This window comes from Schistocerca serialis, chromosome 2 (assembly GCF_023864345.2).
Source record: "Schistocerca serialis cubense isolate TAMUIC-IGC-003099 chromosome 2, iqSchSeri2.2, whole genome shotgun sequence".
NCBI lineage: Eukaryota > Metazoa > Arthropoda > Insecta > Orthoptera > Acrididae > Schistocerca > Schistocerca serialis.
Window position 1 is genome coordinate 503,793,386 of NC_064639.1, and position 12,524 is coordinate 503,805,909.

Sequence of the window (12,524 nt, forward strand, 5' to 3'; positions counted from 1 at the left end):
AGAGAGAGAGAGAGACAGAAAAAAAAGGAATAGTGTCATGTATATGTGTCACTTTGAAGTATAGAGCAGCACTTGACGAAACTTACACTACTGGCCATTAAAATTGCTACACCAAGAAGAAATGCAGATGATAAACGGGCATTCATTGGACAAATATATTATACTAGAACTGACATGTGATAACATTTTCACGCAATTTGGTTGCATAGATCCTGAGAAATCAGTTCCCAGAACAACCACCTCTGGTCGTAATAACGGCCTTGATACGCCTGGGCATTGAGTCAAACAGAGCTTGGATGGCGTGTACAGGTACAGCTGCCCATGCAGCTGCAACACGATACCACAGTTCATCAAGAGTAGTGAGTGGCGTAGTGTGACGAGTCAGTAGCTCGGCCACCATTGACCAGACGTTTTCAGTTGGTGAGAGATCTGGAGAATGTGCTGGCCAGGGCAGCAGTCGAACTTTTTCTATATCGAGAAAGGCCCGTACAGGACCTGCAACATGCGGTCGTGGGTTATCCTTCTGAAATGTAGGGTTTTGCAGGGATCGAATGAAGGGTAGAATCACGGGTCGTAACCCATCTGAAATGTAACGTCCACTGTTCAAAGTGCCGTCAATTCGAACAAGAGGTGACCAAGACGTGTAACCAATGGCAACCCATACCATCACGCCGGTTGATACGCCAGTATGGCGATGACAAATATACGCTTCCAATGTGCGTTCACCGCGATGTCACAAAACACGGATGCGACCGTCATGATGCTGTAAACAGAATCTGGATTCATCCGAAAAATGACGTTTTGCCATTCGTGCACCCTAATTCATCGTCGAGTACACCGTCGCAGGCGCTCCTGTCTATGATGCAGCGTCAAGGGTAACCCGAGCTATGGTCTCCGAGCTGATAGTCCATGCTGTTGCAAACGTCGTCGAACTGTTCGTGCAGATGGTTGTTGTCTTGCAAACGTTCCCATCTGTTGACTCAGGAATCGAGACGTGGCTGCACGATCCGTAACAGCCTTGCGGATAAGATGCCTGTCATCTCGACTGCTAGTGGTACGAGGCCGTTGAGATCCAGCACGGCGTTCCGTAATACCCTGCTGAACCCACCGATTCCATATTCTATTAACAGTCATTGGATCTCGTCCAATGCCAGCAGCAATGTCGCCATACGATAAACCGCAATCGCGATAGGCTACAATCCGACCTTTATGAGAGTCGGAAACGTAATGGTACGCATTTCTCCTCCTTACACGAGGCATCACAACAACGTTTGACCAGGCAACGCCGGTCAACTGCTGTTTGTGTATGAGAAATCGGTTGGAAACTTTACTCGTGGCAGCACGTTGTAGGTGTCACCACCGGCGCCATCCTTGTGCGAATGCGCTGAAAAGCTAATCATTTGCATATCACGGCATCTTCTTCCTGACGGGTAAATATCGCGTCTGTAGCACGTCATCTTCGTGGTGTAGCAATTTTAATGGCCAGTAGTGTATTCGACCCGCCATAATAGTGTGTTACTTCATTTTTGAAAACCACTGTGTTGCACGAGCTGTACCCTCGCATCCAGAACGGTAGGGACAGCAGTGAGGAGGCCCGTGGCTGCGGTTGAAGGTGGGCAGCGGCCGCAGCAGACGGGCGGCTTTGGCGGCGTCGGCAGTGCGCAGGCGCGCGGCGTGGCGTGGCTGTGGAGGCGCCCTGGCGACGCGTGGCCCGTGGTCGATGCGCGGGCCGCTGTAGCCGTGGCAGCAGCCGGCCAGTCGCCGCGTGGCCGCGCCGCCGCCGCCGCCAGCCTGTCGGAGCCGAGGGTCGCGCGCGCCATGAGGGACTCCCAGCCACGCAGCCGCCGCGCGCCGCCGCAGCCGCCCCGGCCGGACGACCTGCCGGACCCTCCACCGCCGCCGGCCAGGGAGAACCTCATGGTCAGTCGCACTCCGCACTGTGCCGTGCTGGGCAGCCAGGGCGCCCAACCTAGCGGTAATCAACTAACTCATGTTTTCAGGACAGTCGTAATTGCACGACTAAGTGGACCACGGCTGTCAGTATAGACTGACCGTTTTGCGTCCATGCGTCCATATTGCAACATCTGACCAACTGACGAAGGGAAAATAAGCGTTAATGGCTTGCGTTTGCCACAAATACTTGATGGTACTAACCAACCTAAAAATATCCTACTCCTAATAGCTATAATGATTTGTCTGCGAATGAAGTAAATAATGATTTAGTATTCTTTGGTATGCCGTGGTCAGTCACTAATAGCAATGTCTGCTCATTACACCATATATATATATATATATATATATATATATATATATATATATATATATATATATATATATATATGTGTGTGTGTGTGTGTGTGTCTGTGTGTGTCTGCACTTACACTCATTGCACTAATATATATATATATATATATATATATATATATATGGTATAACGACAGCATACCAAAGAACACTACATCGATATTTACTTCATTTACAGACAAATAATTATAGCTATTAGGAGTAGGATGTTTTTAGGTTGGTTAATACCATCAAGTATTTGTGGCAGAAGCAAGCCATTAACGCTTATTTTCCCTTTGCCAGTTGGTCAGATGTTGCAATATGGACGCATGGACGCAAAACGTTCAGTCTATACTGACAGCCGTGGTCCACTTAGTGGTGCAATTACGACTGTCTTGAAAACTTGAGTTAGTAAATTATGAGAGATGTTTGTAGGAAGACTGTTCGATGCAGCGAAATCAAAATAACCCAACACTGATGTGTATACACACCACATATAATATCCGAAACCTTCCGTATGGTACATGGTGGAAATTACCTTCTACCACTACTGGTCACTTTCTTTCGTGGTCCACTCGCAAACAGAGCGAGAGAAAACGACTGCCCTCCATACGAGCACTTATTCCTCTTATCTTACGTTAGTGGTCTTACATACGTTGGCGTCAGTAGAAACGTTCTGCAGTCAACTGCAAATGCTGATTCTTTAGATTCTTTCAATAGTGTTTCACGTTAAGAACGTCACCTTCCCTCCAGAGATTCCCATTCGAGTTCCCAAAGCATCTCCGTAACACTCACAGATGAATCACACTTCCCTAAAATACTTCCAGTAATCCAAAGTCGACCATTTGTCTTTCCTGCTACCGACGTTACGTGCTCGCTCAATTTCATATCGCCTTCCAGCGTTACGCTTACATATTTAATCGACGCGACTGTGTTTGCACGACAGTAATAATGCTGTCTTCGAACATTATGGGATTGTTTTCCTTCTCATCCGCACTGACTTACATTTTTCTACATTTAGAGCAAATTGCCATTCATCACAACAACTAGAAAGTTTGTTTGTTTTGTAACCTACTACAATAGCTCTATGACAATAACTTCTTCTACAGCACATAGTTATCAGCAAACGGCCTCAGACAGCTGGTCCCACTGTCCGTCACGTTTTTTATGTATATAGAGAATAGGAGCAGCTCTGCCACACTTGCTAGAGCACTCCCGAAGAAACTCTTGTTTCTGACCAACACTCACCGTCGATGGCAACCTATTGGGTTCTATTACTTAAGAAGTCTTCCAGCCACTCTCACATCTGGGAGCCAAGTCCGTATGCTCGTATCTTCGTTAACAGTCTGAAGTGGGGGTGCCGTGTCAAATGCTACCCAGAAATCTAGGAAATGGAATCTGGCTGATACCCTTAATCCCTGGTTCTCAGCGTATCGTGTGAGAAAAGGACAAGTAGAGTTTCGCACGAGCGACGCCTTCCAAATCCATGCTGATTTGTGGACAGTAGCTTTTCCGTCTTAAGGAAATTAATTGTATTCGAACTCAGAACTGCAGCAAACAGATATCAACGGTATTCGCTTCTAAATTTGAGAGTCCGTTCTTTTACCAATCGTGTGTAGATCACTCACCTGTGCTTTTTCTCCTTCTCTTGGGACTTTACCAAATCAGCAGGGCCGACTAACAAGGAGTGGAGCATACTACCTGTCTCAGCAAAATGTCGGACTGAATTTTAACAAGAATACAACATCAATGGGTGTGTTTAAGAAGAGATAGATGTTTTAGAAGCGAGTCAGGAACTATAATATGCCCACTATACCGCCTCTCCTGAGGAGCAGATGACTGTATGATAGGCAACACACATTGCATGCGAATGCTGCAGAGTGTCCATGCCCCGCTACCTCTCAATAGTATGACCAGTCTTAAATGATATCTAGCGTCCCCAGAAAGCGTCAGGAAACAGTCTGTCTCTAACAACAGTTGTTCCTCACGACGTGATCTATCACTCCTAGACATTTGTGACATATTTTTAAAAAATATTACTGTTAAACGAAAACAAAATGACAAATAAAATGAAGGCACTGTATGCCCATCTTTGTGCATCTCTTAAATCAGTGTTGCTCCTCCCACTCCATTATAACGTTTGCTGCTCCTTGCGATGCTACCCACAAGATGGTCGATACTTTCCTGCTCGATCCTGTCTCACTCTTCGCTGGCGAGCCTCCTGAGGCCATCCGCTCTGTGAGAAGGCTTCCCACGACGGCGCACTCATAAATTTCAGCTGCTCGAAAGAATTGCCAAGACGGTTCATGTCAGCGGATACCCCAGACTGTTCCATCTGGTTAACTGTTGCCTCCTGGAGGTAGACGACACAGAAGCGGTCTTAAAAGATGAACCTATGGCCACCGTGTTGACTGTATGGCTGTCCCGATACTGCACAGACTTCCAGTTACTCTCGATAACGATGAGAGGCGTCCCACATCCCCATGTGACTATGTGGCAGCCTACTGGCTCCATACATGACAGACCCACTTCCCTGCTCAACCCGTCAGCGTGCATGTCTGAGCGTGCATTGGTATGTGGCGGCTTTCATTCTCTTCTATGACGCTAGTCAGGCGCCAGACAAATTCTGCACCCTTAGGAGAAAGGTATCCGATGCCATTGGTTCAGTGTTCTTTCCAGAAAATTCCTTGTCGACATTCTTCACGGACCATGGTGCTGGTGGGTTTGTACTTTTACTCGTAAGGGACGCCTAGAGGTGAAATTCAATGTCTGCTGACGACTGCGTACTACTAGTTCCAAAAATATCGCGCGCAATCGGGCAGGATTCTCATAGCGGCACCTACGAACCATATTTTGCAGGTATCGGTCATCAGGTGGCGTTGCTGACCGCGAGCAACCACTACGAGATATGTATCCAATATCAATTGAGGTTGGAATGAAGTGGCTGCGGTTTCCAGCAATTCCCGTGCTGACAGCCCTCTTGCCGGAAAGCGACGAAGAGCCTACGCTCCGAGCTTGGAAAGAGCGTTCGCGGCATGTTGTCACAGTGAAAAGCGTACTCAAGCCGCATTGTCCCATTCAAGTTTGGAGACACAACGTCCTCTAGTGAGCTACACTGAAAATGGAGGATTCTTTTCACTTCCATTACACAGGTGGCTGCGCGTAGCGATTTTCTGCGATGAAAGAAGTATTGAGAAAGAAGTTTCCCAAAAAAAGAAAGCGAGTCATGAGGGCGATACAAAACTTTGCTTTACCTTTTCAATAAGCAAGCAACACGGCCACTAATGCTCATGTTGTGACGACAGCTTCAATCGCGACAATACAACTTTTCCTTGATAATGTATAAATGACCGCTACATCGAAAGTAACTAAACAAAACATGTTCTGGGTTAACACTGCAGTGAAATTAGGAAACCTACCAATCGTTACTCGTGTAGCGTAGTAAATAGATTTACTGTGAATCTACCCGATTAACACCTAGGCGTACATAATATGCGAAAATGTAGCTAATGTACTAAGGACGTCGTAACGTCTACACTCCCACGGTCAGTCCTCATGTAAGCGTCTATAAGAACGCAGTAGACGTATACAATCTGTCAGCTAGCGTGCAAGGGCATTACACCCTGTTACGGAATGAACAGACATGCAGACGGATGGGGAACTAACAAGCTACATCGCTGGGCAAAACTTGAGGACGAAAAGAACATTCGCATCATGTGTCACTGCCAAGTAACATGTAGTTGTTGTGGTCTTCAGTCTAAAGACTGGTTTGATGCAGCTCTCCATGCTACCCTGCGCAAGCATCTTCAAATAGCTACGGCAACTTACGTCCTTCTGAATCTGCTGACTGTATTCATCTCCTGGTCTCCCTCTATGATTTTTACCCTCCAGGCTTCCCTCCAGTACTAAATTGGTGATCCCTTGATGCCTCAGAATGTGTACAACCAACAGATCCCTTCTTCTAGCCAGTACCTTCTCATTAGTTACGTGACCTACCCACCTAATATTCCGCACTCTTCTGTACCCCAACATTTCGAAAGTTTCTATTCTCTTCTTGTCCAAACTATTTATCGTCCATGTTTCACTTCCATACATGGCTACTATCCATACAACTACTTTCAGAAAGGACTTCCTAACACTTAAATTTATACTCTATGTTAACAAATTTCTCTTCTTCAGAAACACTTTTCTTGCCGTTAGAAGTCTCCATATCATATCCCCTCTATTTCGACCATCATCAGTCACTTTGCTTCCCACATCCCAGATAGCAAAACTCATATGCTACTTTAAGTGTCTCATTTCCTAATCTAATTTCCTCTGCATCACCTGATTTAATTAGACTATATTCCATTATTCTCGTTTTGATTTTGTTGATGTTCATCTTATATCCTCCTTTCAAGGCTCTGTCCATTACATTCAGTTGCTCTTCCGAGTCCTTTGCTGTCTCTGACAGAATTACAATGTCATCGACAAACCTCAAAGTTTTTATTTCTTTTCTCTGGACTTTAAATCCTACACCAAGTTTTTCTTTTGATTCCTTTACTGCTTGCTCAATATACAGATTGAGTAACATCGGGGATAGGCTACAAACCTGTCTCACTCCCTTCTCAACCACTGCTTCCCTTTCGTGCCTCCCGACTCTTATAACTGCCATCTGGTGTTTGTACAAATTGTAAATAGCCTTTGGCTCCCTGTATTTTACCCCTGTCACTTTTAGAATTTGAAAGAGAGTATTCCAGTCAACATTATCGAAAGCTATGTCTAAGTCTACAAATGCCACAAATGTAGGTTTTCCTTTCCTTAACGTATCTTCTATGAGAAGTTGCAGGGTCAGTATAGCCTCGCGTGCTCCTACATTTCTCCGGAATCCGAACTGGTCTTCCCTGAGGTCAGCTTCTACGAGTTTTTCCATTCTTCTTTAAAGGATTCTTTTTAGTACCTGTCAACACCTGCTTTCTTTGGTATTGGAATTAATAAATTCTTCTTGAAGTTTGAAGGTATGTCGCCTGTTGCATACATCTTGCTAACCAGATTGGAGAGTTTTGTCATGGCTGGCCTTCCCAAGGTTATCAGTAGCTCTAAGGGAATATTGCTTACTACTGGGGCCTTGTTTCGACTTACGTCCTTGAGTACTTTGGCAAATTCCTCACGGAAGATCATATCTACCATTTCATTTTCATCTACGTCCTCCTCTATTTCTATACTATTGCCCTGAAGTACATCTCCCTTGTATAAATGTTCTGTATACCCCTTCCATCTTTCTGCTTTCCCATCTTTGCTTAGGACTGGTTTTCATTCTGAGCTCTCTTCTCCTTTAGGCAGCATCTGCCTTACCCCTAGTGATACATGCTTCTACATCCTTGCATTTGTCCTGTAACCATTCCTGCTTAGCCATTTTGCATTTCCTGTACATCTCATTTTTTAGACGTTTGTATTCTCTTTCGCTTGCTTCAATTATTGGAATTTCATATTTTCTCCTTTCATCGATGAAATTCAACATCTCTTGTGTCACCCAAGGATTTCTACTAGCCTCGGTCTTTTTACCTACTTCATCCACTGCTGCCTTCGCTATTTCATCTCTCAACGATACCCATTCTTCTTCTACTGTATTCCTTTCACCTATTCTTGCCGGTCGCTTCCGTAATGTTTCGTCTGAAGCTCTCTACAAGCTCTGGTTCTTTCAGTTTATTTAAGTCCCATCTCCTTAAACTCCTGCCTTTTTGCAATTTCTTCATTTTTAATCTGCAGTTCATATCCAATACATTGTGCTCAGTGTCCACATATGCCCCTGGAAATATCTTAGTTTAGAAAATTTTTCCGAAATATCTGTCTTAGTATAATAGAATCAATCTGAAACGTTCCGTTGTCTTCAGGTCTCTTCCACGTATACAACCTTCCTTCATGATTCTTAAACCAAGTGTTAGCTATGATTAAACTATGCTCTGTGCACAATTCTACGAGGCCGCTTCCTCTTTCATTCCTTTCTCCCAGTCCACATTCACCTATTACTTTTCCTTCTCTTCCTTTTCCTACTATCCGATTCCAGTCCTCCACGGCTATTAAATTTTCGTACCCCTTAACTGTCTGAGTAATTACTTTCATCACATCATACATTTCCTCTATCTCCTCATCATCTGCCGAGCCAACTGGCATATAGACTTGTACTATGGTGGCGGGTATGGACTTCGTGTCAATCTTGGCTACAATAATGCATTCACTATGCTGCTCAAAGTAGCTTATCCGCGTTGCTATTTTTTTATTTATTATTGAAGCTACTCCTGCATTCAAATGGTTCAAATGGCTCTGAGCACTATGGGACTTAACATCTGAGGTCATCAGTCCCTAGAACTTAGAACTACTTAAATCTAACTAACCTAAGGGCATCACACACATCGATGCGCAAGGCGGGATTCGAACCGGCGACCGTAGCGGTCGCGCGGTACCAGAATGAAGCGCCTAGAACTGCTCGGCCACTCCGGCCGGCTACTCCTGCATTGCCCCTATTTTATTTTACATTGATAACCCTTCATTTACTTGACCAGAAGTCCTGTACCTCCTGCCAGCGACCTTCACTAATTCCCACTATATCTAGCTTTAACCTATACATCTCCCTTTTTATATCTTCTACCATACCTACCCGATTAAGGGATCTGACATTCCACGCTCCGATCAGTAGTACGCCAGTTTTGTTTCTCGCCAAGTGTCACACCTCGATGAAACTTGTACCAACACAGAAAGAGATGTATGCTACAGCACAGACGGTAACTGACATAAATAAGCATTGAGACGAATGGAAATGACTCTTTTATTGAAAAACGATGATTACACTGAAGTCACGAAGGTTTATGACGGTCCCCTGGACATTACAAAAGTTTGTAAGTGGTTCTTAAGAGTCTGTGATCACCACGAACGGCAGTGCATGATCTGGAACTTGCTCCCATAGTGCTAACAAGTTTGATTATGGTTGTGATAGCGCGTCCCATTCCTCCACCAGCGCAGTTGACGACTGGTGAATGGCCGTTTGTGCATTTGGGCTGCTGTAATAAGCCTCCCCAACGCATACGACATGAGTACGCCCGTGCAACAATATGCCCCCCACGCCATAACACCTGGGTCTCCAAAGTGATTGTGTTGGACACAGTTCTCGGGTACATTAGATTTTCTCACTTCTCACCATACGAGAGTATGTGCAGCATTACTGATCTTTTTAGTGGTCCAGATGTTCTAGCGAGGGGAGGCATAACGTTGCATTGAGTTTCTGACCTCCAAATCATTGAACACTCTACACTCTGCGGTCAACGGTATTCTGACACTGTTCTCCTTCCCCATGTGCATCTTGTCAGATGTGCATTCGGCCCTAACTTCATTTCTATGGATGGCAGTGCGCGACCGAATCTAACTGCGTAGGTGGAGGAGCTCTTGGAAAGAGAGTACATTCGGCGAATGGACTGCCCTGGCAGTTTACCCGACTTGAGTGCCATAGAACACGTATGGGTCGGGTTGGGAGACGTACTGCAGCACGTCCACATGCACCAACGGTCATAAAGCCGTTTTCAACCACACTGACGCACGAATGTAACTCTCTAGCATAAGAACTCCTTACCAACCTTGTGGCCTGCATGGGAGCACGGTCCAGGACGTGTGCTGCCGTCCGAGGTGATCATACACCCTATTGAGAACCACACCCTGCCCTTTGCATTGTCCAAGCGTCCATCACAAATCGCGGTGACTTTAATGTAATTATTATCTTTGAAAAAAAGTATCGTCTCTGTCCGTCTTATTGTTATTTCTTTCAGTTGCCTTCCGTGGTACACTGTAGCTGTTCTTTCCATGTACGGCCCAAGTTTCATCGAGATATGTTACTTGGAAATGACACGTCTTTCGAAACGTACATTCTTCCTTAAGTTTTGCACACTAGAGTATATCGAACCGTGCACCCACTGAGGAAACAACCGATGATTCAACATACACCGTGTTTCCAACTTGTACCGACGGTTCAGGGAAATAGCAAAAGTAGTACCACCAGTCACCGAAGAGGACGACCAAATCTACGGCTCCCCACTTACAAGGGAAGTGTTGCCCCAGCTCGAACGGCAAAAACAGAACATATATTAATTTAAAATACTGGCTTTTGTGTTTTCTGCCACTCATTAAAGTAACTCATCTGTTAACTGTGCATTTGTCTATAATCGATATTTCAATGGTAAATACAGACGAACATCTCGCTGAAACATTAGGTTCCCATGTAACGGACGATAATGACTAGTGGGATCAGCAGAGTCATAAATGAGGCATATTGGCTTGAAACAATATGTGCTAGCACATGCACTACTTGTTTTGAATCATCAGTCTTCTGACGGGTTTGATGCAGCCCTCCTCGAATTCCTCTCCTGTGGCAGTATTTTTGTCTCAGAGAAGCACTTGCAACCTAAGTCCTCAATTGTTTGCTTGAAGTATCCCAATCTCTGTCCTCCCATACAGTTTTTACTTTATACAGCTCCTTCTTGTACCATGTAAGTTATTACCTGATATTTTGACACACGTCCAATCATACTGTTTCTTCTTCTTGTCAGTGTTATTCATATCAAAAGTATCCGGACACCTGGCTGAAAATGACTTACAAGTTTGCGGCGCCCTCCATCTGTAATTCTGGAATCCAGTATGGTGTCGGCCCATCCTTAGCGGCATGTCAGCTTCCACTCTCGCAAGCATACGTTCAATCAGGTGCTGGAAGATTTCTTGGGGAATGGCAGCACATTCTTCACGAAGTGCTGCCCTGAGGAGAGATATCGGTGGCAGTCAGTGAAGCCAGGCACGAAGACGGCGTTACAAAATTCCCAACGGTGTTCTATATGAGTCAGGTCAGGACTCTGTGCAGGCCACTCCATTACAAGGATGTCATTGTCGTGTAACCATTCCGCCAAAGGCTGTGCATTATGACAGGTGCTCGTTCTTGTTGAAAGATGCAATCACCATCCCCGAATTGCTCTCCAACAGTGGGAAAACGAAGGTGCTTGATACATCAATGTAGGCCTGTGGCGTTATAGTGCTACGCAAAACAGCAAGAGGTGCAAGCCCCCTCCATGAAAAACACGATCACACCATAACACCACCGCCTCCGAATTTTACTGTTGGCACTACACACGCTGGCAGATAACGTTCGCCGGCCGAAGTGGCCGTGCGGTTAAAGGCGCTGCAGTCTGGAACCGCAAGACCGCTACGATCGCAGGTTCGAATCCTGCCTCGGGCATGGATGTTTGTGATGTCCTTAGGTTGGTTAGGTTTAACTAGTTCTAAGTTCTAGGGGACTAATGACCTCAGCAGTTGAGTCCCATAGTGCTCAGAGCCATTTGAACCATTAGATGACGTTCACCGAGAATTCGTCCTACCCACACCCTGACATCGCATCGTCACATTGTGAACCGTGATTCGTCACTGCATACAACGTTTTTCCACTGTTCAGTCGTCCAATGTTTACGCTCCTCACACCAACCAAGGAGTCGTTTGGCATTTACCAGCGTGATGTGTGGCTTATGAGCAGCCACTCGACCATGAAATCCATGTTTTCTCACCTCCCGCCTAACTGTCATAGTACTTGCAGTGGATCCTGATGCAGTTTGGAATTTCTGTGTGATGGTCTGGATAGATGGTGTTCCTATTACACATTACGACCCTCTTCAATTGTCGGCGGTCTCTGTCAGTCAACAGACGAGGTCAGCCTGTACGCTTTTGTGTTGTACGTGTCCCTTCACCTTTCCATTTCGCTATCACATCTGAAACAGTGGACCTAGGGATGCTTAGGAGTGTGGAAATCTCGCGAACAGACGTATGACTCAAGTGACACCTAATCACCTGACCACGTTGGAAGTCCGTGTGAATTCTGCTGAGTGCCCCATTCTGCTCTCTCATGATTGTCCAATGACGACTGAGGTCGCTGATATGGAGTACCTGGCAATAGGTGGCAGCACAGTGCACCTAATATGAGAAACGTATGTTCTTGGGAGTGTTCTTTCCTCGCCGATTATACGGAGAACTTCCTCATTGCTTACCCTATCAGTCCACCTAATTGTCAACATTCTTCTGTAGCAACGCATCTCAGATGCTTCTGTTCTCTTCTGTTTCTGTTTTCCCACAGCCCATGTTTCACTATCATGCAACGCTGTGCTCCGAACGGTAGATTCAAAGAAATTTCTTCCTTAAATTAAGGCCTATGTTTGATACTAGTAGACATCACTTGGCTA

At 45.4% G+C, this 12,524-nt stretch overlaps 1 protein-coding gene across 1 annotated transcript in view; it reads left to right on the forward strand.

The window, feature by feature from the left end:
* The first annotated feature begins 1,803 nt into the window (after positions 1–1,803).
* The window catches only part of LOC126457464 (kinesin-like protein KIF19), a 610,440-nt gene continuing 599,719 nt past the window's right edge, over positions 1,804–12,524 (forward strand). The window contains exon 1 of the mRNA XM_050093755.1: positions 1,804–1,920. Within this exon, the coding sequence (XP_049949712.1) occupies positions 1,819–1,920 (102 nt within the window). The 5' untranslated portion in view covers positions 1,804–1,818. The remainder of the gene's footprint in view (positions 1,921–12,524) is intronic.